Genomic DNA, 27041 nt, shown 5'->3' with positions numbered 1-27041 from the left:
GAGACCTGCTTTAGAAAACACAGGATACTGGTGTGAAAGGTGCATGTGATATATTGTCTCCAAGTCTTGTTTCTGATGGTACTCCTCCAGATACAGGTATGATAAAAAAGCTTTTCATGTAAATCAGTGTGGCTCCACACAACGACCAGTTTCAGTAAAAAGCAAGTAAACAAGGGAAGGGGCTTATTAACATGATTTATTAAAATTCTACTGTATTTCATTTGGAGTATTCACAAAAGGAATGATTAAAATGAAAAATAAAATGCCAATTTTGTTCTAGGTTCAGAGTCCTTCTTGGATGCAGCCTCAACCATATATAATGCAGCACCCTGTAAGTTTTTATGCTTCCTCATCATTGTGTGCTGATTGTATAAACACTTTACATATTTTAAACAGCAGGAAATAGATCAGTTCCCACCCAGTTACTTCTAGAGTCTTAACAATTACATCATGATGATTAAATCATGGATCAAAAAGAAAAGGCAAACAAAGATCATAACCTGAACTGGGGCCTCAATTTATTGGGGGAAAAAAAAATAGCTGCCTTCAGGGTGTCAAGTGATGAGGACAAATAGAGTTACCAAGTCAGTGTACTGAGATTTTTTTTTTCCCCCTAAACGAAGAGAACTCTGCAAATACCAGTGTATTACATACTGTGTATGTAACAGTAGCTGAAATCAAAAATCCTAATTTTTAGCATGGATCTAGAATAGTTCAGACTGGATAACTTATGAAAGCCAGATGGATATAGTGATACAGATGGCATCAGAGGCACTCACTTAAGAAAACCTGCATAACTTGTGGCTTCTGCACTCATGAGTAATACTAGTCTCCCTACACTTTGGCTGGGACATCTTTAGACCAGACTGTCAAGTATTCTCATCTATGCTCATATTTTCCTTTTCATCTATTTCATTTGCCAATTGAGTACCATTATGCCTGGAAGTTATTAGGTTTCTTGATATGAGCATTATAAATAATGACAGGCACTTTAATATATGCACTACTATGGTTAACAAACAAGTCTTTTTCCAGATATAGAAAGGATATTGGCTTGACTTTAACCTCTCCATGCAGATTATAGAACGTAAATCTTCTTGGCAGAACATTTTCTTCATGTCCATACAGAGAAGGTCGTACCAAACCTGAACATCCTCTCACACACTTAATCGTTGTATTTTTGTTTTTAGTGCTAAACACAACTGATCTTAATTTTGCTCTCTGTCAACACAGATTTTCATAGAAACATCTTGCAAATTATGCTGTGAAAGATACTCATAAAGATGTTATAATGCTGTATGGCATATTAGTTTCACAGATAAACAGTATGAGATATTTCATAGCTGAAAATAAAGATCTAGATTCCTGACTTTAGTTTTGGCCTGTGCAAAGACTGGTGCTGTCTTACTCATTTGCTTTGCAGAGAAGGCTGCAGTCTACAGACAGGAAATTCTTTTAGTGTTTGATGTGCCTGTGACTCATTTCATCTACTCTGGTCACATGGTTGTTTTTCCAACTACACTCTGTAAGGGTTTTTTTTTTTTTCTTTTTAAGGAATAGTTATTGATTCAAAACACTGGTTTTCAGTACACTGCAATTATTTCTGTTGGCTTCAAGCCTCCATCAATTTTAATCAACACTTCTGCAAGTATAACAATATATACAATGAGTTTGGAAATGTGTTTTTGCAGAACATGATTGGTGAAATGAGATCTGTTGTTAGCCCTTTATTTTAGATAACCCTAAAAACCTTACCAGTGTGCTCTGCATATTTAGCAATCTCAAGTGTTTAAAAATTCTGCATATACTCTTACATAGAGATAAAAAGAATAAAGAGTTACAAGTGTGATAGAAAGACCGTCATGGTAGCTAGCATTTTGACAAAGAACGAATCTTTTACGCAATTCTGCTTACCCACCCTTCTAAAATTTGAAACCAGCCGTAAGGCAGGGCAGCTCTGTCTTGTGTGTGAACATCGCATGCATGCAGGTAGAATTCCCCCATCACAAATATTCATATTCCTAAAGGTAAGAAACATAAGCCTGAGATTCCAAAGCTTAAGCTAAGTGACTCTATACCTGCTAACGTGTGCAAATTTTTACTTTCAAATTAGCATCTGGTTAAAGTGATGTTTTATTAAGTGTTTTCAGTGGGTGTCTCCAATGAATAGTACATCAGTTGCACATCCAGTAGAAAGTCAATGCAGTACTCCAAGCAGATGGACTTGCGCTATTTGGTAGTGGGGTCGAATGCCTAAGACTAATAGCGTTCTGAATCAGTGCCTTGGATTAAGGAGAATTCTTGTGGTATATCCCCTTGGAAGGAAAGCTCGTACTTAAACTCTCAAATCACAAGTGTAAATAAAGTCTGAATGTTGCCTAACCTTTTCTTCCTTCCTTTCTCTTAATAGGGTGCTGTACTGACTCCCTCCATGGACCACACCATGTCACTACAGCCTGCATCAATGATAAGCCCTCTGACACAGCAGATGAGTCATCTTTCGTTAGGCAGTACTGGAACAGTATGTAGCAATTTAATACAAAATAGAACTTATGCAAGTGGAAAATATTGCGTGTAGATCACAGTATGTATGTACAGTTTATATGTAAAAAAAAAAAGTCCATATTTTTCCATCCAGTAAAGTCTTAAGTAGTCTCCATATATGAATCGAAAGACTGTATTCAGTAGTTTGTATTCAATCTATAAACTGATTAGAAATGAGAAATTAAGAGTAAATAAAATAGATCAAAGCAAATGAAAGGAACCCAGGAAGTAACTCTAGAATTGGACTGAAAAAGAAACAGTAGTTGTTTTTACTCTTCAGGAGATCAGAGTTGCTGAAAGTTATGCGTAGGGTGGTGGAACAGAAACTAGACCAGAAGAACTGTAGGCTAGCCTCTAAACTGAAAGATCCTTCCTTTCTGAGCAGATAATATTTTTTTAAAACAGGGAGATTGGAATTAACAGAAGGAAAAGTCCTTCACCTTGTATTTGAAAGCCTTATTTGTGTTCTTTGATAACACTATAATGAAACATATCCCACCTTTCTGAAATGACTGTTGATTTTGGAGGGAGAAGGCTTATTCATGTGTTTATTGCTTTAGGGAAACATTTGATATATTTTAAAAATATCATGATGGGTTCTGATGTATTCTGAACACACTTAAATTTACATTGAGCTTTAACTGAACTTAATAAACTATCTGTCTCTTAGTACATGCCAGCCACAACAGCTATGCAAGGAGCCTACATACCCCAGTATACACATGTTCAGACAGCAGCGGTTCCTGTTGAGGTCAGTATATTTTATAAAAGACAGAAATAAGAGTCATAAATATATTAGTTTTTTGCTAGGAAGCATATCAGTAAAAGCCTAACGCCATACCTGACCTGTGAATGCTATGTGTATTAAAACCAGAATAGTGTCATTATTCTTAGCTGAAATAACTAGTTTTATACCAAAAAATGACTTGCATTTGTAGCAGCTAGGCCTTCCACATTAGTATAGCTCAGTCCAGCTTTGCATTTTGTTAAATGTAACTTCCAATAGGAACAGTGCCAGGATGAACTGTAGTTTTGGTCTTTTGTTTAGTTTTCCTGTGGACAAACTTTTCCAGTAACAGACCATGATTGTAACTCTTTGGAAAGAATCCTGATTTTACGCTGGGATCTCAGGGTACTATGCCTATTTCCTAATAGACCCCTCTACAAGTCCAACTGGAGAGCCTAACTAAATGCTAGACAATAGTTTGTCTACTGTTTGTACTTTCCTTATACCTTTTTATTGGTAAGTACTCCTTTAACAGAGGAGCTAGATAAGGCATGCTGCAGCCCTTTTATTCAGAATGAGTGCTAGACTGTCTCTGCCATAGCTCATAAATAATGTTATTCATTTCAAAGTCTATTTGTGCAGAAACGCCAGAACTTGCTTGCTTCATATTATGAATCTCCCCATGTGGGTAAGAAAAAAACTTGCAGGAGTTAACTGATCGTACTGTCCTTCAGAACACTATCAGCTGAATTAATTTCCTGGTGTCTGGGGGTTCATGCACAAAGTCCCAACTAAAATTCATTGTGTTGCATAATGCCAATCACACCACAATACTCAAAGAGACAGTGTTTATACATATAGTAAATAGATCTCTCATTCTCCTCGCTGCTTCTCGGAACAAGAGGCTGGTTTGCAATTGCAGATAGGAAATACACTAGCATTTATTTGCTCTCTTTGTGTATCTATTTCTATAATATCAAAGCTTTTAATTATCATCAAACCAGCTGAAGAAATAGAAAGTATATTTGACCATTTTGTTTCTCTATTTGCTTAAATATAATTCAATGCCAAGTTGACGACTCAAATCTGGAATACCTCACCTGACAAATCTTAGAAAGGGTTTAGATTTGAAAACCATTAATCACATGAATCACATGGAAATACAGATTGCAGATAAGGCTCCCTGATTTTATGTCTCAAGTCTTTTTTTCCTCTTCATTGCAGGAAGCCAGTGGTCAACAGCAGGTTACTGTGGAGACATCCAGTGACCATTCTCCGTATACATATCAGCAAAATAAGTAACTGTGAGGTAGGGACTGGTCCCGTTATGTGAAAGATGTGAATTTAAAGACGTTTTATTTCATAATTTACAGTATTCTTTATTGAAATATGTTTTTTATATTACATAAATAACATTGATACTATTTGGGGCCAGACACAGAAGTTAATTTGAATTTGGCCAAAGTTAGAAGTCAGGAAAAAGAATCAAATGTTCCAGAAGTGAGCTAATGAATTACTAGTAATAATGTTTTAATAATTTCTCTATAGCATAACTGAATTACAACCTATTTTAATTTGTTGTATGCAAGAATAAAAGTGAATTAGTGCAAAAACGCTATAATCACAATGCTAAAGGGAATTATACTTATTTATATTAATATCCTCTGGTTCTGTGGAATATATTAGGTTTGGAAGCACTTTGCCGTTGATATTGGGACTATAGGAAGGGAGGTGATCTGGTAGAAATCCTTGCCAAACGTTTCTCCTGAAGACTCCCTTGCTTATTCTTTATTCTAGGAAGCAGCAGTTTGGTCCAGAATTTTGTCAATTTTTAATCCTACTCCCACAATGGATCTGATTCCAGACTTATTTATTCACTTTCCTACAGCAAGTTTCCTGTATTTCTGTTTGCATGGCCTTTCTTCACTAGGCATTTGTTAGTTTTACCACAGCTCTGTCCATGCACTATTTTGCTTTCTGCAGATTGCCAATCTGAAAATATTGTTCACACTAACCATTTCATTCTCCATGTTTTAAAATTCTGGAATTTAGTTCTTCTCTAACTCGATCTTTTTCTGGAAACTTTGTAACCCAGGCAACTTCACTACGTAAATTTTTATCAAATTTTGTAAGACATCATATTGCAAAATTGCATTCAGATGCAATACTGTGCTTTCCCTGCTGCATAGAAGCTTTCACAGAAGTGTTTTCCTACAGTTCCCATGGCATGCATTTATTAGATACTCAAAAATCATAAGCAGTTATGTGCTAGGAATTTCTGTTTGTATGGTTCTCTCCCTAAAATGCATAGATTTAACAATACACACATTTTGCTATTACCTTTGGTTTTGCAGGTCAAGTGTGTTATTTGACAACATTGTTCTCATCCCCAATATTGAGATAAGATCTTCTTATATGTTCAAGAACATAAAGATAGAAACAAACCAATTGGGAAACTTCGAACATTCAACCGATGGCACAGTCTACATAGCACAACATATGACCTGTGTTTATTATTTTAGTCTGGCCAAATGCTGGCATCTACAGAAAGCCCACATCCCTGCCTTTTCTTCCAGAACAGGGAGAAAGCAAAGGCACAGACTCTTCTCCATGTCCTAGCATAAAAATCATGGCTTCTGCATGTTCCCTAAGCCAAGACTATGGGCTGGTGTCAACCACTTTTCAAGGAATCATTTGCTTTGCCTTAAGTTTCCTCTGTGGGCATGTAAAACCTGCTTAGAAGTAGTGATCTGTGGCAGACGGGGAAGCACAATCCTGCATGTCTCCTCCATGTTCTGCCTCTAGCAGCAAATCAGGATCTTTCCCATAGACTGGGGCCAGGCAGAAGGAGCAGCATTTAGTCTCCTGAAAGGATAAAATGTGTTGCCATCGGAGACATATTTCATAGATCTACTCTCTGTAGCATACTGAGCTCTGTGAGCAGCTCTGTGCACTCATTGTAAGCCAGTCCTGTATGTATTTTATCCTTTGGAGATGCACTGTTACCTGTATTTATATGCATTAGGAGCCAGTGAGTTCTATATAAGCAATGACTATAGCAGTGGGAGAGGGCACGTGGGGAAGGTTAATATTACTCAACTGATTTCAGCCTCAGAGTATGGCATTTGGTATTTTTGTCCCTAGAACATGTTGGTACTTGCCGTTTTTAAGACAGGTGAAGGGCAGGAAATTGGCAAGCAGTTATTCCTTGCCCTAAATACAGGGCATGCCATGGTCTCCTAATTGTTGTGGTTTTGTTACTATTGTCAAATTGAAACTTCTAAATGCACACGCAGCATTTTGGGGAATGTCCTATTAAAAGTCAGTGTCCATATTGCCATAAATAAGTGGTAAATGACAGCAACCACATTCACACAAGCTGATGCAGTCAATCAGAAAAACATTGGGCCTTTCCTTTAACAAGTCCATTTAATAACCTTATAGCTGCTTCTGCTTTTCAAAATGTTACTAATATGTGAAAAGTCAGAGACACTTAGAAAAGCACTGTTATATTTGTATATGCCATAGCACCTAGAAATGTACAAACTTGAAAATAATAGACCTTGTCTTGCCTTCAGAAATTCAAAAATTGACTTTTTTCATTAGCTCTTTTCAGGCCACATGGCAATATAAGCCACATCTGTTTGCTTCTGCTTTGCCATATAGTAAATTGAAGTCTTCCTTCAAATTTAATGAGCCCTGAATTGCTGTTAAGTCTTAACTATCACAAAGGCACGCTAGCTGTCTTTGCATTGGCTGTCATAACTTGCACATAGCCTGCCTAGGACTGCACCAAAAGGAACATGTGTGCCTTTTCCAGAGATTAAAAGCCTTGGAGATGCAACAGGACTAAGCTCACACACTCAGCTACTTTTGGTCAATCCAAGGAAACCAAGAATTCCAAACACCAAAGAAGGAAATGGCTTTGAATACAGTCTCGCCGATCCTAAGTGGGAATTCTGCATGCTGAACATGTATTAGAGATAAAGGGGGAAAAATACAATAGAAGACTCTCTTCTGGCAGAGAGCCTTATCCTGGAAAGTGCCAACCACCTGTAGTGCCGCCTGTGTTTACTTCTCAAATTTGTACTTAGATTTACTTACTCTTTTCACAGCTGTCTAAAATAGGAAATGATTTCGTTTATAGACAGCTACATTAGAAAAACGAATGCGATTTTAACTCTACTCTAGCTCTGACCTTTCTATGTTACAGATGTCCAGTGTTGACCTGGCCTGGAGAAGGGTGCAAAGGCTGAAACAATCATGGATTTTACTGATCAATTGTGCTTTAGGAATTATTGACAGTTTTGCACAGGTTCTTGAAAATGTTATTTATAATGAAATCAACTAAAACTATTTTTGCTATAAGTTCTATAAGGTGCATAAAAAAAACCTTAAATTCATCTAGTAGCTGTTCCTATGAACAGGTTTATTTTAGTAAAAAAAAAATTTTTATCAAGTGTTATGACGCAAAAAAAGAAAATTCAAATTTCTGGGTATGCACAGATGACCACGAAGACTTATTCATGTGCATGACAGAATTTGTGTTTTGGTTTATTTTTATTTTGTTTGTTTCTTTTGGTTTTTGTTTTTTGTTTTTTTAATTGTATGAAATGGATTTTCTGAAGTTTAAAATAGTAAAACATCTAAGATGATGTTCTGTGCTTGCAGTGTGTGAGTGTTGCTTTAGTGCAGTGTTGCAGTTATAGTGTCTGGTCTTTTAGCTTTCTGTTTTTCTTTTAATGTAGTGTGAAGTGTCTTATCCTTTTCTATAAATTCCAATTTGCCTTAAATCTTTCAATGCTGTAGCTGTTTCAGTAAGTAGTCCAAACTAATGGTGTAGAATGCTTTGACCAAATGAGCTGGTCTATTATGCCTTGTAAAACAGCAGCATAGGGCTTTTAAAGGTAGTCAATAAAAATTGCTGAAAATTTGGCTTTTTTAATGTGTAGTAAGTGTTTTTAATGATTTTTCACATAATATGTAAGGTAGTGAAATGCAAGAGGGGAAAAATGTTTTGTGTGAAACACATTTTCTGACTGGGGAAATTTTAATAGGATAAATTGTTTGTAAGGCCATATGCCAATAGTTCCCTCTGGTAGTTTGAATGATTTAGGAACTCTGCTGTATGATGCAATGTAAAATCTTTTTTTTGCCTTTTTTCAGAAACTAACTTGATGTTCTAGTTTTAGCCTAGGTAGAGTAGGGAGTTTGGGGCGGGGATATCACCGAATGTTTTTGTCCTTCCTTTATACTAATGATAGTGCTTTAGAATGAGGATTGTGCTGAGACTTAGCAAACAGAAATTTGCTACTACAGCAAAATGGCAAAAGCTAAAGGACTCGTTTTCAAACATAAGCTGAGATGTAAGTAGAAGCATGATTGATTGGGTACTAGCTCTCTATAGTAGGTAAATAAAAATAAAAAGACTTGGCACTTTTAAAAGGTAACTTTACCAAAGAACAAAGAGCCAGTAACCAATAATTCTGATTTGTCTCAGCATTACGTCTTCTGTACTCTTTATTTTTGCCGGACCAGTTTGCGGTTAGGAGAATGTGCCTTTTTTGTACATTTGCATTTAGGTTTTATAATTTTAATTGATGTATGGACACAAAAGCATGAAGGAAGACTTGGATCCAAGCAGTGCCACACTTTACATCATCACTACAAGTGTTAAGTGTAAAGAAAACCAGTTTTGAAACTATGAAATTCCTGATTCATAAATACACAGTTATTTGTACTTCACATATTAGATAATTCACTGCTACTAAAGCTCTTTATTATGATTGCATATGTTTTAAATCAAATGATAAATTAAGTTGTCTTCCAAAACTGTGTACTTCTCTGGTCAGCTGTATATGATCAGTTATCTACCTCAAAGTTTATTTCCTTTTGTATTGGGACAGGTTGCTGGCCCTCCCTGTTTCCACAGACCAAATCATCCTAGCTCAGGAGCTAGGGCTAAGCAGTTGTTTCTTTCAAGTATTTTTTAGTTTTGAAATTTTGTGTGAGTATTGGAGTATAGATGTCGGTGACATTTCATAGTTTCAAAAGTAAATTGCTGCTCTGAGAAGTGTAGATTCTAGTGAAATACATAGTCATAAGAGATGTGTTTTTGTTTTTTCTTTTTTTAAAAAGTTGTGGTATTATTGGTTCTATGCTCCCTGGAATATTACTGCTTTGTAAAAGTCCAGACTTCCTGCAGCACCTTTCCTGTATCTGGTGAATTTCCAAGCCTAGATCTCTCACTACTTGATATTTCTGCGTTAGTTAAAACTGCAGTATGATAGCTGTGTTAGAGGGAGGGAAGAGCTGCTGCCAGAAATGTCTGAACTAAGTGCCATACTCATTGTCTGGGTAAGATTTGGGAAATTTAACCTCTGTACATAAAGAAATAATCAGTTACTTAAACATCACATAGTAGACAGCCATTAAATTATAAAAAATTAATTTATGAAGAAAGACCTTTTGTACAGATTGAAAAAAAAAGATTTTCATAGAGATATCTATATGATCAAGAGAGTTAATTTTTTATTTTTGTTTTACTAGTGCCACAAACTTGCCAGTGGTAACTTATTTGTCCGGTTCAAGATAACTCTGTAGTTTTGTTTCCTAGGACTTGTTGTTAAACGCCAAAAGACATTTTTGAACTGTAAATTTGATTAGATTGTTAGCTTTTTTCTGTTTTATTTCTTTGAAAACTTTTGAATAAAAAAGATCCAAAAAAATGAAAATGCATTGTATCTTTTCTTCAGTTATTCCTTCATTAGGGAAAGACCCAAACAGGTTATGATAAAACTTTCACGTTTATTTTGAAGTGCTCAGAGCTGCTTTCTGCTTTACAGTCTCAGTTTTTCCTCCTTCTGCCTTTCATTAAAATCGAATTTTAACTCTTTCGTACCACACTGCAAGACACTTATTCTTTCAGATAAAGCAGGAAAAGACTTATGAAAAACATACCATCAAATAGATCTGATTTGAACGCAAGAACTCTAGTCCTCCCTGCCTCAGCCCACACTGACAGTTGTGTATAACCAGGCCAACACATTATAGTTGTAAAAGCAGGCTTAGTTTTCTAGAAATACGGGTGGAGATGCAGGGTCATTTTGGTAATTGCTAGCATTGAAAAGCTGCAGAAAAGTGCTTTAGTCTTCCTAACTGTAGTCAAATACCCAGCACTGAAGAGCAAAAGCAATACTTCAGAGGAATTCAGAGTTATCTGGAGCATGCATCTTTGGCTGCAGTCGTTAAACACCTTGATTCTCTACAGATAATCTGCTCTGATTTTACTACCTTTTGGCCAGATCACCACTGCTGATGCTGTGTATCAGATAGAGGACTGCTCTGCCCAGAGTAAGGCTTGGAAAAAAAGCAGGGCAAAATATCACCTAGGGTGTCCCCCCAGCTAAATGCTTAAGCAGTCACACGCTCCACAATGCAGCATCCGTCAACTCATCTGACAGGCCCCGACTTGGTCTGGGGCACCCATGGGTGCCCCAAGCAGCAGGGAGTCAGTGACCCAGGAGGCTCCCTGGCCTCACCTCAGGGCTGAGCAGGCGAACGGGGGTTCCCTCACCGCAGACCGGGCTCCATGGAGAACACGCTCCCCCTTCGGAGTCGGTCCTTCACATTGTGCGCTGATTCTAGATGTGCTCTGAGTGCTCTGCTCACCCTGCAACAGGCCAGCAGCCTGGTGGACGGGTCAGCTGGGATCCTGCTGCGGGTGACACAGATCCAGTGCGAGATGCTGAGACTAAAGGTTTTTTAGTGGAGGCAGTGAAAGGGACTCACAGAGAGGTGAGGAAACTGTTGGTTTACATTTACTTATGCAGTAAAGATATCTGCAACAATGGTTCCTATATTAATGAAGAGAAGAAGATTATGCTGTATGCTACTAACTCATGTTTAGACTCCTGTAGGTGAAAAAATGCCATTTTACAGTTTTGTGATAATTTAAATACTGTCTCAGTATGTTGCCTGTATAAAATGCAACAGATGAGAAAATGAATATAGTTTTAAAGCGTTTTATTATGTTATTCCTGTCCACCATCATACTGAAATAATCTCAAATTAATAAGCAGTCTTTGAATAAAGTATGAATACTACCTTACAAAATCTACATGTAATAAAATTGTAACATAATGCAAGTTGGAAGGGCTTTTTGATATCTATTTGCTTTTCTAATTAGCACTTTGATAAACTTAGCTCTCTTACCATAATGCCAAATATATTTGATAAGAATGAATACTTTCAGATTAGTACCTTTTGCCAGCTATAATAAGGTTATGTGTATCATTTCTATCAGCCAACCTGCAATAATACAATGTCTTTGTGTAGTATACTTCATTATATATAATAGAAGTCATTTATTACCAACTGGCTTGTTCAAATATTGATTCCACCCTGTTGCATGCAATTTGTTTGGTTTTGAAGCCTACTTGTAAAGATGCTACTAACAAAATGTTTTACCTATTAACAAATACTGATAAATACCATATTCATGTAAGACAATTCCATGCCAGTGTAAATATTTTGTGCAAGATTATGCACAGGCCCTATTGTTCCTTGGTTGTCAGTGATTATAAAATACTCTTTTAGCTCCCTCTAATTTCTAAATTAACTAAACCAGGCAGGTACAGACCATTGCAAGCAAGGCATTAACTGCAGCTTAACAAAGTACTGTTGATCAGCTGAGCTGCAGCTGATGACTGTTTGCATGTTTCTGTCTAGATTAACTGTGAAGTAAGTCAAAGTAGTCTAAGCACTTTCCAGGTACTCTTTGTCAGGTTTCCTCAATAAAAAGGGCTGTTCTGCTCTCCCCGTCTAGCTTTGAGTTCTGTCGTGTTAAGATACCTCTGCCATAAAAGACAAACTTGATGATAGACCAAAACTGTGCCACCTCACTTTCTGCAGAAACAGCTAACATCATCTGAGAAATCTATCTTATGTTCCAGAATATTTATGCGAGTTCAATACTCTTACTTCTCACATGCACACTTCACTGCACTTGTTCCTTTTGCTTTGATCAAGCATTCCAAAAGTATTTGCAAACTTTCACATGCTTTGGAATAAGTTATTCAATCCTATCCTGTCCAGCAACGTTATATTGTGAAAGCCAAATGTGTTATTTGATGGCACTTAAGATATGTACGCTGTTACCTTCCAGACACTTGCAATGCTGATGTAGTCTTTCAACTGTGAAAGATCATCTGTGTCATTTCCTAGCCAACAAATTCTGGCATTGATTAACCCAAACAAAGCTGAAGTTTTTGGCTTTCACACTTGGTCCATTAATTTTATCCAGAATAGGGGTTAGAATATACCAAATCTATTCAGTTTGGCAAGTTCTCCTCCAACTACTAAGAAAAGCCAAACTGATGTCAGAACAGCAAAGATTTACAATGCAGAGTGACCAGAGGGAGTTTGTAAAAGCCTGTATGTGGAATGAGTAAGTCTTTCCTTTTCAGGACAGCTCTAACCACCTCTACCATCCAAGAAACCTGTGCAGCCCATTTCTGTAATAAAGAAGAAATCACATCACAGGAAAATACTATTAGATTTTTTTTTCCCTGCCACAGAAGAAAGGACAGACTTGTCAACAGGCAGGCTGTAACTCTTTACATTATCCATCTTGCCTTTTTCAGCAGTATCCCTTCACTCAGTACCTACAGCAGCATCGTTCTGAGTTCTGCTGTATTTCATCAGTCTGCCTTCAGCCAATTAATTTGATTTCTTTCAACAGCTTCACTGGGATGGAAAGAGATTTTTGAGAACTTAAAAAGTGAAGGTATGTGGCACCCTGAAGACTTCCCACATGCATGCTACAGGTGTTCAGATCAACTTGCTCAGGCAGCTCAGGAAGTAGCTTTTTTGTTTTGGAGAGTTTTATGCTTGTGTTATCAAGAGGAAAAGATTTTGGAAAACTATTTCTGCAAGTACAACTTTACTGATCTTAAGGAAGTCACTTGCAGTAGGAATTTTCCCCAGTATTTTCAGCAGCTGAAACTGTCACATTTAGGGTTGATATTTGTAAGCAACACCTGGAAAGCACTTAAAGGTAATGGAATGAAAAAATGGCTTAAAAGAAGGCTGGGAGAAAATTTAAGAGTAGGTAGGATATTTTGATAAATATTTTTAACTCTTTGCAAGCAGCAACAGCAAATGGCTTTTCCTTTGTGTGCTTCAGTCTGTCCTGCATGGAAAATATTTTCCCGTTAATGGGAAGATACTCTGCTGATTCTTATTGGGCTTCTAGCAAATGGAGATAGTATCAAAATGTATTTACTGGTATTTGTTACAGCCTCTCTTTTTTATCAGTTTGTTCAGGCATCTTTAGCCAGACTCAAAGATAATCTGTAAGCAGGATATACACAACTAAGAGTATAAAGCAGTTATTTATTGACTAACACACACAAAAGAAATGCAGGATTTCAGGAGCTATTAGGTTAAGCAGTAGCACGCTCACCATCCCAGCCAGGTACCCAAAGCATCTTTGCTGGCCAGGCCGGCATCAGGCAGGAGGGGACAGGTCAGTCCCGCAGCTCCCTCGAGCGGACCCGCAGCGCTGCCAAGTTTCCCTCTTCCGGCAGACTCCAGCAGCACTGATGGCACCAACGACTTGCCCCAACCTGCTAACCTGACAATTCCCGACTACCTTGCTGTTTTCTCCCTTATGATTTTATACCTTTCCCTGTCGCTGCTTTCCCTCTTGAATCCTTGAGCTTCTAGCAATCTCATCTCAACAACTTTACCTCTGTCTGTAACTTCACCTTTCTTATCTCCCTGCAGACTTTCTCACAGCTCTTTCTCAGCAGTCTGAATCAAGGTTACACAGCTGGGCCATATCAGACCTGGGCCTTGGATCCTTGGTACACAAGCTGCTAAACCCTTAGGAGAGGGAGGGAGGGTTATGTACTCCAGGTCTTGCTTGTGTAAAGAAAACTTTGTTCAAGTGCAATTGGAGGAGTGTGTAGTCAAAGAGCTCCAAATGTTGCTGTTCTTTGCCAGGAGAGAATGCAAATCATTTTTTAAACAGCTTTAGGAGGGGCCAAGCTAGCCTGGAAGAAAAAATGCTCAAGAAGTCACCAGCTGTGTGTGTCTTAAGTTCATGACTTCCTTCAACCATGCTCTGTTCACTTTCCATAGTTCAACGAGTTGCAGCTGTTGGTAGGAAGATGGTTCACATGTGAGTAGGAGGGAGTCAGCTCATGAGCAAGTTATGGGATTTGTGTGGTAGAAAGCGCGTTGCCACCTGGACAAAGTCACTCTTCCATGAGCTCTAGAACCACAGAAACTGCTGAACGAAAAGAGCAGTAGGGAAGTAAGTAAGTGTGCATTCAAAAAAAGGAAGATACATCTCAAAAACCAAGCCCATGTTACACCTTTGTTTTTTAAGTTGCTCCTTAATAAACTACATTTGTGTTTGAGAGTGATCTAGCTCTGTCTTCACTGTAATGTCTCTGGAAATAGCAAAACTTCACCTTGAATTTTAAGGCAACTTTTTTGGTGCTGAAGTGTAGAAGAAAATCCAGGTTTCAGTTATAAAAAAATGAATTAAGCAGTTCCAGGAATTCCTCTCCTGAAAATATTTTGCAGATGAAACTAACCTGTCATCTCTGGGAAAACAATTCAGGACAAAACATACCACTGCGTGTATTACAGTAATGGTATGCAAGGCTCATCTATTCCAGATGGTGATCATGTCATCAGCCCTGCAATGTGCACGCTTGCTCTGTTTAAAGGCTGCAATTAATTTGCTAAGCAACATTGTGCAGAAGTCTTATCAACAAACCCAGCCTTTGGGGAACCTCCTAAAAAAGCAGGACTCCCACAGGTGTATGAGAGTGGCACAGAGCCCTGGGCTCAGAGGACCCCTCTGTGCTGGCCTTGACCTCAGTCTCTCCCCATAGCATCTGCCTTCGGCTACTAGTGGAGTCAGGGGAGTAGATCTGGGAGACCCCCCGACATCTATCCCAGTGCTGCTGCTCTTACCTAAGAGATGAAATAACATCTTATCCCCGCAGCCACCAGAGGGCATCTTCGTTATAAAATGAAATAATAAGAAAGGTGAACTCCCATTGTAAATATGACGTATTTATATAGTTACCTATTATTAAAAACAAAATCTCACCCAACCTTTTCAAGACAGAAGAGCTCACAGTTCCAGTAGTGTATTTCTGTTCACACCAAGGCAAGAATGGGTTTCTCTTTATCATGGAAAGAAAACCTGTAATTTTCTATTAGGAAATTAAATACATAAGGGTGTCTTTCACTGCAGCAGGAAAAAAAAAAAAAAAGAAATCTGATCAAAACCACAACATCACCAAAAACATAAGTGCTCCAGGCAGAGTCAGGGAGAATCAGCAAGTAGCTTCTACGTGACCAGTAACCAGCGTCACCACAACAGGATCCAAACAGCAAGGGAATTCTGGAGAAGTCAAGCAAACTCCAAAGATTCAGCCCAGACCAGACCTAGAAACCTTTTTCCTATTAACTCAAAGCCAGTCTATTTCCATATACTTTTGGAAGCATCCTTTTTTATTCTTATTTTATTTCATCATCCGCCTAGCCAAGACAATTAAAAAATACATTCATTCAAAATACAGTGTAAAGGCAACATCTTCACTGAAAGGAAATAAAGCTCATAAAATATATTGGTATACTGGGGGCCAAATGGGGCATCTACACCACAGAACAAAACTGTGCAAAGTATGTGGGGCTAAACAGAAAAAGCTGCTCATTTTTGCAAAGTTCACTCAAGAAGACCTTGCAGTGGTCAGCAAAGATGAATTCTTACATGTCTGTCCAGAACCCTAATAGAGATGGGGAAGGTGAGGGGAGCAGAGTTATATTTGCTGCCTTGTCACCGTCTGCAGTACCACTTGCATCTAATGACTACACTAACCATAATCCACACAGGACATTAGCACTTCAAGTCCCCAAATCCATTTGCAGCGTTCCTTTTGTCAAGAGAAATCAGCTTGCGTACACATTTAAGACAGTTGTATACACCTGTGACTCTGCTGGATCCACAGTCTTACACTGTATCATTACTGCTCAGGGCCAGACCAGCATTTTTTGGCCTACACAATCTTCTTCTTAGATGTGTTCTACAAGAAGCATTTGTTAATCTCTGCCAGTGTTTTTGTCAGCCTTCACAGTAATTAGATCAATCACTTCTGGACCAGGCCATATTGCTGTATCAGGCACAATAAAAGACCCAAAGAGCAACCAGAACAAATAGGATGATTCATAGACATTCATGAATAACAAGTACAAAATACTGTAAGTCTGGAAATATAAAGTATTCTCTGTTTTGCATATGCCTTAGGCTAAACAGTATAGTGACACAGACCTGAATTTCTGGGTAGGGATCTGGTCAAGGCGTGTGTTTGTAATTTTTGAGGATTGCTTTTATATTGAATGAGGACTGAGGAGAGAAAGACAGAAGTCCAAGACAAAAAAGAACTGCAAATTTCCGACCTTAAAGTTTTGTTCTCCGTGGTTTGTTCTTTGCAGTCTCGCGTACATGTGATTATCTTCTTTTGGCATCCACCTCAGTGTCAGCATGACTATGTTTGTCACAGGTTTCATATGCTGCTGCAAGCAGGACTCAAATGAGGATTGGTGTGACCAAAGGACAACAGCTCTGCCAACAAGACAGACTCTTTTTTGATCTAACCAGCAGATGCTCTGCTAGCGTCTCTCACTTTTTGCCTCTCTTTTGCCTAAAGGACTCAAACCAGCCTGTCAGTGTGATCATACTTGTGGGAGCTACAGCTGTTTGCACAAGAGCTGAATCTAGCCCAATACCTGCTATAATAACTGCTTCCAACAGTTACTTTTGAAGGCTCTGAGGGTAAAATCCATTCAGTATATCATAGCTTTAAAAAGCATAGATTTTTCCAGAAATGGCTACTCTTTTTACAGAGGCTATTTTGCACCCTAGTGGATTATTTTAGTTAGTAACAAATTTTTCTTGCCTATTCCTGGTCATCAATCATTTGCAAGAATTATATTGCAGGAGGAGGTTAGAAGGAGACCCTGATGCAATTCGAACCCTGAATTCCCTTTTTTTTCTTTTTTTTTTTTTTTTTGACGCCTGTTCCTTGACAGTAGTTTCTGAAGAACAGCAAACTAATAGACATGCTAAGGCCTGGCATAAAATATTAGACCAGATTTTCAGGCGTCACTGAGGGTCAGTGGGATGAATGATGTCTCTCCAGTCCATGCTTAAGAAGGTCTGAACCAGCTTTAGCTTTTGAAGCAAGCCTGAAGGCTACTGGCTGCCAGTCATCCTGACAGGGTGATGACTAATGGGGACAACTGGCTCCCTCCCCTACCATGCTGTCTGTTTTGGTTATTTGAAAGGGAATAAGAATTTTTTTCCCTAAGGAAATGGTTTGGCAAATGGGTTTGGGACTCTTAAAGCTTTAGGGTAGCTTTGTATTAACAGAATGTCAAAAAGGTGTCCCAGTGAAGGGCAGGATCAAGCCCATGCTGCCTGCTATGTAAATTCCTATTGAAAAATTCACAGTATAGTCAACCTGTAATCCCACAGGAATGAGCTGCAGAATTTCCATTAACTGCAGAGGGAGAAAGATCCAGTACTGTATTGTCCGCTGGATAAAGTAACAGCTTGCATGGATCTATAGCAGGTTATTGGCATTATGCAGATTACATTAGTTACAAATAGGAAAATACATTTTAAGTAGGAACTAATTAAGTCATATAGGATGAGATAAAAAGTAGCAGCCTTCAACCATTTGTTTCCATCTCTTTCAGTATTGTATTTCCAGTTAATAGGCAAAATTGAGACACATCTGACTGGTAATCCCCATTATCCAGCTGCTAATCAGTAAAGCTAATACTTGTAGAAATGTCCTGCCTCTCCAATGTATTGATTTTAGCACCTCTCTCCCCTGGAACTTTATTTTCAGATCTGCTGAGAGCACAGAGGTCAGTAGGTACTGTATATTCACTGTTGAATTTTAAGATCCAAAGTGCCTTCAGTTGGGCAAGTTAAAAAAAAATGGGTTAATTAGCACTTCTTAATTAACTAGCCTTAATATAGCTGCTTGCATAGATCTTAGCAGAATCTGCTCAAAAGATGGGGGGGGGGGGGGGGGGAGCAGCAAAGGAATGGTACTTGACTAGAAAGGAAAGGAACTGCTTGACTAGACTACTCTTTACAGTGACTGAGAAGCAATCAGGGTATAATCTAAGGGCTGCTGCTTGAAATTATATGACTAATCTGCTTTTGCATGGTCTAACTGTTAGGCGGAAGGAGGATTTAGCCACAGCAGTCACCTTATGGGAAGAACAACGTAGTCATTCAGCAGGGTGTTAGTGTGAACTAATTTGAATGATAGTGCACCAGCCCACTCTTGACTTAAGAAGATCTGAGTACTTCAGTTTCCATATTTAGGAATCAAATTGTATCACTGATTTATTTGTTGACATAAATTACATATATCTAATATGTCCCTGTTGTAGACCCTGAGCACTCTTTGTTTATGCTAAATGTGAATGTATTCTAGCACATGAATTACTATCCTCCTGCTTACTTCTTCGGCGCCTCCAGAATAAGTAATACATTGGCATAACTTTGCCATTTGTCAGCCAGCAGTCTGGTAGCACATTTGCTCGTCAATCTAATTTTAACCTTTTCTCATACAAACACTTGGTATTTCATGTAAATCAACCAGACAGTCTGTCATTCAATAGGACACTCTCTTCATAGTCTCCTAAACTATGTGCTTTATCGTATGTGTTCATTTTTAAGTAGCAGAGGAAAATTAAAACTAATAGATTACTTCTGGTTTCTTAATACCAGAATGCCGGGAATCCCTTTATTAGCACAACAGAGATAAACGATATGCCTAGCAGAATTTTTTGACAGAGGGCATGGTAATGCATTCAGCGCTTTCTGAATCAAAATGTCTGTCCTGAGTGGTAAGTTGTACAATGCATGGTTAAAGGATTCATAGCACAAAGTCTAGGTCTGTTCCTATTATCACTGTAATTTGCAATTAGGAATACAAAAAATACACACAGCTTATGAATTTAAAATGTATTTGTAAATAATTACATAGTGGTTACTGACGACTGCAAAAGAGGATGTATTTCATTCTGCAACACAGATCAGTTTGTGAATGTTCACTTCCTTTGATAATTTGTGTAATTAACATGAGAGGTTTACTGCCATGTCCTTTGTCACTTTTTCAGAAATTGATTTGGCTATGAAAATAGTATGTTTGAAGTTACAGTTTTAGCTGTTTTGTCAGGGTTGCTGTAACTATGCATCACTTTAATATCTTGTATTTTTTAAACATGAAATGAAGTAGATCATAGTCCATTTATACAGCCTAAACACATTCTGGCTCTTTAAGATATTTTACTGCATTAAGAATGTTTAAAAAATGCAGCTGTAAACCTGTATTGAAATGATCTGTGACATCTGCTAAAATTCAGTCTCACACAACACCTGTAATCATTCACTGCATGGTACAATAGTTAACTGTTTAACAATTACGAAAATTAGAGTTTGACTGATCTAAATTTTCCCTGTTAATACTCTGAGACTATTACGTTACATTACATTTCACTCAGGCATGTGAAAGATAAAATAAAGCTACATACATTTAATACTAGATGCTGTTCTGAGTAACGATTCATGACATTGAGACTGATCAGGGGCAGATACTAAAAGGCACCTGAGTTTCTCCCAGCACATTGCCTAGCAGTCCATTTGCCAAAGACCAGAAACGAAGCTCATTCACTCCTGCAGCATCACACAAGTCCCTTCTCAGTCCATGCTTTCTTGTGCTTCTGTTTACATACGGACTTCATCATGCTTTCAGTCCATCCCCGCTGTCATGCCCCTTCCTTAGCAATATCTGCACATGTTATGCACCAAAAATTTACCTCTATTTCTGTGGAATCAACTCATTTGTGTTGAGTCTCTGGGAATGAGTTGTATCTAATTATATCTGTGCAGTCTCTACCATGAAGACTTGTTTCTGATTGAAGTAGTACTGTAATAGAAGTAATAATATATATACTGCTCCCACCACCTCCAGCATCTTTCATATCTACAGATCAAGTGCAGGCAATATTTGCCCATCATGATCTAAAATTATATATGACTTCATTTAGGACTAGTTTCACCTGAGGTCTTAACCACGGATATCTTCAAGAAAATACGAAGAAAATATCTTCAGGAACACAGACCTGAGAGTTCTGGCTGTAAATTTTATCTTGAATACATCAGAAGAATTTGTCAATAAAATATTCAGGTAATTATATCACTTAATTTTGCAGAGCAAAGATATGCATCAGTTTATCCTCCATGTTTTGGAGATGTTCTTAAATGGGACTTTGTTAGGCTTCTAGATCTAGACTTTTTAGGCCAGGCATCTGGAGATTCTACTCTCAATGATATATATAGGCAAGTTCAATATAGTCAATGATGTGGACCGTCATAAGTGATGACAACATCTGATTTCACTGAGCTTGTCAAAAATAATTTTGCATGCTCTTCTGTTCATTAACATTAGACACTGTGGCTTACTAACATTGTTCTTGCAGCTGTGAGATGCACCTAGTTCAAGGGAGTGCGTATTGCCAATAAATGTTTGGTCTGAAGAGAAGCAGTGAATTTGTGAGGATGGAGGGGCTGTATTTTATTACAGGAAAAACATTTTCTGGTATTGTTTATTGTTTGTGCATTAGAGTATATGTACTTGTGTTTCGCAAACACGAAATGCATTTTCAAGAGCAACCAGTGAGGTGACTTTAAAATTATTTTTCCAAGAGCCATTAAACATACCAATTCTGTTAATATTCATTGCTTTCTTAATCTGACTTAGTCCTGCCTATGAGATAGCAACTGTACATATCAAAATCTAAATTTGGCTCACTTCATTTTTTATTCAATCTTTCCTCCAAAGAGGGCAAAGGGCGTGCCAGATACATGCCAGGGACAAATAAAGCTCATGGTTATCATTTGCAGCAATCTTTATATTAAATTGATGCAAAAAGTATAAGCACCATAATAAGGTACCATCAGCCTGAATTGCACGTATTTAGGTGCCCTCTGAATACTAATGAGAACTGTGGATATTCTGTTCTTCTTAAAATGTGTCTGGCATCCTGGCTTGTCAGAGTTTCAATACCTGTTCTCAAATCATCAGATTAAAAAAAAAAGTGAAAAAATAATGTGCTAAAAACGTAGCTAGAAACATTCTAGTGAAAGAAGGATTTGCAGAGTTGCACTAAGGAAGAAATTACACTTATTTAAGTAAATAAAAGTACTGAAAACCAAAAAAAACCCCTCAGCACTAATAAATTAGCTGATCTCTAGAGTTTTTGGCCCAGTATCTCTTGACAAATAAACAATACATTTATCCTAAAAAATATCACAACGGTATATTGTACTTTTCCACTGTATTGATCATGGCCTAGGAGTTCAGTAGGAAAGCTTTATCACTGATACAAGTTGCTATAAGAAAATCCTTCTGTATACATTTAAATTCTATTTTCAAGGACACCTAATAAATTCCTTAATGTTTCACAGTCCTACACACGTAGTAATTATTACAAGACCCACATACCACCTAGATGTTAAAAACCCTAGAAAATCGTCTTATGGTTTTTGTTATGTACACATGTCATAGTATTAAATAATATATATAAAAATATAAACATTATATACAAGCATTATATAAATGTCTATATGTGTGTGCATATGTGTGTGTATTTATATACACAAACATTATATATGTGTGTGGGTGTGTATTTCTATATATATATTATTTTTTAATACAAGTTATTTTGCTATTATTCCCTCCCTCTTCTGCTGAAAGAAACCAATTCTGGCAACCCTAATTCTCAGTGAAGTCAAACCAAAAATTAACTGTATACTATTTACAGGATTTCTCTTTAACAGCTGCACAGGTCAAAAAGTATATTTGTCAGTTCAGAAAGTTGCTTTATTTAGTGTCCAGCAACTTTCCAAGTAAAACTGTAGGTATAAGCCAGGCTGAAAGCTGTGCAAGCGCAGGCATAAGCGTGCCGGATTCCTGGTTATATTTAAATGGGGAATGCACGAGAGGAGACGCGCTCCCGGGTTGAAAGCAGCCCCTGCTCCCGCTGCCCTGCAGCGTCCTCCCAGCACGCGCACGCCGCTTGCCGAGGCTGAGGTGGTGATGGGCAGGACGGGGGAGCATGGCGAGGTGCCACCACCCCGCCGTGGCCGCGGCCACGCTGCTCTGGGCCGGGGGAACGCCACTGCCTCCTTCCACGTCCGAGGCCTCCGAGCGCTTTTGGTCTCCTAACCTAGTGCCAGTTTACGACTCTAATTAGATCCTGGGGACGCATCAATAGTTGACACAATAAAAAGCCATGATGTGGGTTTATAGGGGGCAACAAGTTTTACTGTTCCTCCTCAGCAAAATTTCTCCTCTGGTAGCTCTTCTGTCTGCTTCTAAGGGACTCTGCTCTTACCAGATAATTCATTACTCCTGCTTTCACCTTTTTATCTGTTCTATTGAGTTCACACCGAGTTCATGCCAATTCTCTGAAGCTTTCCTGTCTGTCATTTTTCCTAATCTCCCTTCCCTCTAAAACACTTCCCGCAGACCTTTTGTGCAGAAAGCATTCGTAACATCGGTGTGAATAAAGCAAAGCCCAGTGCTGTCTCCCAAGGCCCTGTGCTTGCCTCCCGAGGGCCGCTTCCCCGGCCCGGTCCCTCTCCGCAGGCCCCGTGCGAGAGCAGTGGCAGCCCTGTCCCCATCGCCATCTGTGGCGGGCTGGGACCAGTGGGGAGCAGCAGCGGGGCAGAGCTTCACGGGGGCACGGAGAGGCCTCAAGCCACATGGCGGTGAAGGGCACCACGTGGGGCCCAGGGGACCCACACGGTGCCACCATCCCGCCCCAGAGAGCCACACGTGAGCACCAGGCGAACAGGGCCTTCCCAGCGCTTTTGTTTCTTCCAAGGCAGACTGGGAGGAAGAGCAATATTCTGTGTTCATGCTGCAGTAACATGTCCCAGCGCAGGCAGCCAGGTTAACGTGGAGCCTCGTTGCCTCCCCACCTGTGCGCCCGCAGCCAAAAAGGCCCCTCCAGGTGGGGGTGGCTGTTGGGGAAATGGTGAAGGGTAGGGGCAGCTGAAGTGGCTGTTACCTTCCTACCTGGGTCTTGCAGAGACAGGCTGGTTGTTTTGTTGCTCTTTATGGCAGAGGGAAAGTGAGAGGTCTCCACTCGGGGCGAGGGGCAGGTGGCCACTGGGCCTAAGTGCTGCCCAGCTGCCGCAGCTTGTGGCCCTGCTCCCAGAAATGCCCTTCTGCTCTTCAGGCCTTTCCACTCCTCCTCTACCTCCTTCCCTGATCCCAGGGCAGATCCCTAATCCCACCCCTGCCTTCTTTCTGCTTGTTTTCCTGTTCCTTACGGTGCCCCCTTCATCTCCAGCGCAGTGAAACAATAAAATCTGGGTGTACTGGGACATTAGATGAGATTTATATGTTGCTCTTCCGACTTACAACCTGTTGCTACTCATGCTTGCTTGCTTGTAGCCTAAGTTAATTCTGCCTCCCTGCTGTTTCTGGCTTTGGCTCAGGTTTGTCTGGGATTCTTCTGTTGTTTATCCCCAAACCGTCATGTTCTGCTACTTAGATGAAAGGGCCTAATTTTAGGTCTGTTAATATGACCCTACAATACAGTTTCTGGGGGGGAAAAAGGCCCCCCCAAAAGTGCATGTGCCCTGAGCAGAAGGCAAGTGTGATAGAGGAGGAAGCAGTGCATCACAGTAACAGAGTGAGCTAGTATTACAATAAATAGAAAACTTCTAGAAATCAAAGTAGTTTCAACATGATTCTCTAAAGCAATGGTTTAATTACTCCAGTCCGGAGAGAGATTGTGCTATGTGCCCTTTGCTAATAGGGCTCTTATTTCTTCCAGCTGGAATGAGGGAAGAAAGTGGTTACTTAAATCACTATTGATATACAGCATATGAATTGCAGTTTTGATGTTATGAACAGCCTCTGTCATGATGTCTCATGCGGACTGCCTCATGCACATTGTGCTACGGAGATAGACACACTGTCACCATTCCTATAAATAGCCTGGTTGGTTATTAAGGACTATTAGTGTTCCCCCTGGGAAGAATAGGGACTTTTGAAAAATGGCATTTTAGGCCAGTTTTCTTGAAACTTTCTATAGGAGACAGTGTTTGGAGAGTGGAAAACTTGCTAAAGAAAGACAGTAGTCACGGTGTCAATCTCTGAAACGCGGACACCAGGTGGATCTGGAGCATTCAGAGAGGAAAGCTAAGTTGGAAGGAGTAAGACAGTGGTGCGCCTTTACAGAGGGGGCTCGGCTGCGGGGCTGGTGAGGGCAAGGCAGCTGACGCCGAGAGGAGAGGCTCTCCGGGATCCAGCGGAAAGCTGAGCCGCTGCTCACGGACTGTTGTGAGCTCAGGGAGATCTGCTCTGCACCCAGAGGATGCTCAAGCATAGTGGGGAACATGAAGTAAGGCCACATTTTTTTCTCCTGTATTTATTTTGGAGCAAAGTAAGAAGTGAAGTTGTATAGAAACTCTTGTGTTTGAACTGTCAACTGTTTAGCTATTAATTAGCTACATTGGCTGTATTAACTATTAATCTTTTGAGTGTGGAAAGCACCTTCACGTAAGCACCAAGAACCCTCAAGGCAGGTTCGCTAGGGATGGATGTTTTCAAGTTAGTGAAGAGTCTGGGGATCACTGTTTCTAAGGATATAAGACATTTGGGCTGTAGCTCCTCATTTCTGTGAGGAAACGTGCTGAAGAGACCAAAGAGAGCATATGCCCTGCTGGTCACCCAGTGACAAAAGTTTTATTGCATATACTGCCAGAGGTCAAATATAGCCTGGCATTGAATGGCAGTTAATACGTTTTGGTAAGTGTCTTCTCCTGACTATTAAAAGTAACAAATGCCAAGATATTTTGGGATTTTGCTTACAAAGGGCAACAGATAGAGCACTCAGACCCCACCTTCAGAAGCCTGGGAAGATTCCAAGAGCGCTTTTAAGTGACAAAAGCACCCTTTGTGCAAACCGGGAGTCTGTACCTAAAACAAAAAGATTGCTTTAGCAGAAGGAAAGAGATAGAGCATTAAATTTAGGGATGTGACTAACTTCTTCTGAATAGTAAGGAAAGCACCTCACTTGCCTGTTATCTTCTCTGTGCATTTCCTCAGTTTTGGCTGGGGCTGTCTGACGACTGTTTCCCTTTCACTCCCAGCACTGTGCAGTCTGTCTGCTGTCGGCAGTTAATGAAGTCACTCACAAGACTCCATCCCCTGGGGAGAAATACTTCTATGAATAGACCTGTTACATCTCTGTTTTCAATGCTCTCAGCACCACTTTTGCTGTGCCACCATCTCTAATGATTATGCCATTTTTGAGCAATTGTCTTTCATCATAGAGTTACTGCTATTCAGGATGCCAAGGATGGTCTTCTCGCTCCTAGCAGGGCTGTAGAGCTCTATGAATGCCTCTGTGTTGTCCCCGATGACAGATGCAGGTTCTGAGGTGCCACAGACTTACCAAAAATGTGCACAGAATGAAGCAGCAATGAGTAATCTTATTGCAGCACTAACTTTTAATGATAGTCCACAATGAATTTCATCATGAGATACTTCATCAACACACATTCTATAATAAGGAGAAAAATAGGCTTTTTCTGAGAACAAAATGTTTCCGTCCTACTGAAATAGAAAGGGAAATTGTTAATCTGATAAGAAGTATTAGAGAACATCACCTATTTGCCCAGCGAGGCTTGCGTGTCTAGTTTTGATTAAGCTTATGCTTGCATGGAATTGCATGTTGGTCTAGACAGAGCTGAGCTGTAAAAGAAATAAAATCAGTAGATAAAGACAGATAAAGAACGATTAACCATGATGAAATATTGTCCAAAGTATGGAATGTGAAATCTTGGAAATACTAACTACCATTTGTAGGGCATACAGTCACCATTTATGCCGGTAAAGGCATGGACTACTCAGTGCAATAAGTTCGTGTTTTCCTGACTAAGTTGTGTGGCTGAGATCTAACCCAAAATAATTTCACAGTTGAACATCTTTGTAAGAAAATTTAACTGACAATATCAATAGATAGTCAAAAGGAAAAGAAATGAGTAAAATGACATTCAGTTTGAACATTGCCTATTCTCTCTTGGAGAGATGTTTTGGGCAACTCTTTTTAAAAGTGGGTTTTTACATATGTAGATTTTTTTTTTACCTGACTTGATGGTCTTAACAGGCTTTCCCCTCACCAAACTGTCAAAATTTTAATTCTCAAAAAGCTATGATGACATCTTCAATAAAATGCAAATGTAGATTTCTTTCCATCCTGATTGAAATGTCTGCACCATTCCTACATGAGCAGAGTTAAAGCTGCTGTCTCATATGAACCACTGTTCATGCTCCTCATCCTCCTACTTCTACAAAACCAAAAGAAACACTAAAACTTGTTAGTCAGACTTCTCATTTCATGTTAATTCTGGATGGCTGAATAAGTTTGAATGATTCATATTAAAGTTTAACATCAGCCTTTAATGTGTTCAGCCTGACACATGGTGTGTCTTATAATATCGATATATCTCATCAACTTAGCAATCTGCATCAGCTTGCTGAAACATGCCATGAAGGGAAAGTGATGTAGTAGTCCTGATCTGCTTCTCTGTCAAAACCTTAATTAAAACATTCGCACTGTCTGTTAAGAATGAAGGGGT

General features: G+C 39.2%; 1 protein-coding gene across 7 annotated transcripts in view; it reads left to right on the top strand.

Annotated features, from left to right (window-relative positions):
* RBMS1 (RNA binding motif single stranded interacting protein 1) overlaps window positions 1-10005 on the top strand; it is a 153457-nt gene extending 143452 nt beyond the window's left edge. For 5 of the 7 annotated variants that reach the window (XM_064514842.1, XM_064514839.1, XM_064514843.1 and 2 more), the window contains exons 10-14: window positions 281-331; window positions 2411-2521; window positions 3215-3295; window positions 4496-4580; window positions 7485-10005. In XM_064514842.1, the coding sequence (XP_064370912.1) occupies window positions 281-331; window positions 2411-2521; window positions 3215-3295; window positions 4496-4573 (321 nt within the window). In that variant the 3' untranslated portion in view covers window positions 4574-4580; window positions 7485-10005. The other 2 variants (XM_064514840.1, XM_064514841.1) reach the window with 2 other exon arrangements.
* The last annotated feature ends 17036 nt before the right edge of the window (window positions 10006-27041 follow it).

Source organism: Dromaius novaehollandiae, chromosome 7 (genome assembly GCF_036370855.1).
Source record: "Dromaius novaehollandiae isolate bDroNov1 chromosome 7, bDroNov1.hap1, whole genome shotgun sequence".
Taxonomy (NCBI): Eukaryota; Metazoa; Chordata; class Aves; order Casuariiformes; family Dromaiidae; genus Dromaius; species Dromaius novaehollandiae.
The sequence above is the reverse complement of the archived record's forward strand: the minus strand, read 5'-3'. Positions and strand labels throughout refer to the sequence as shown.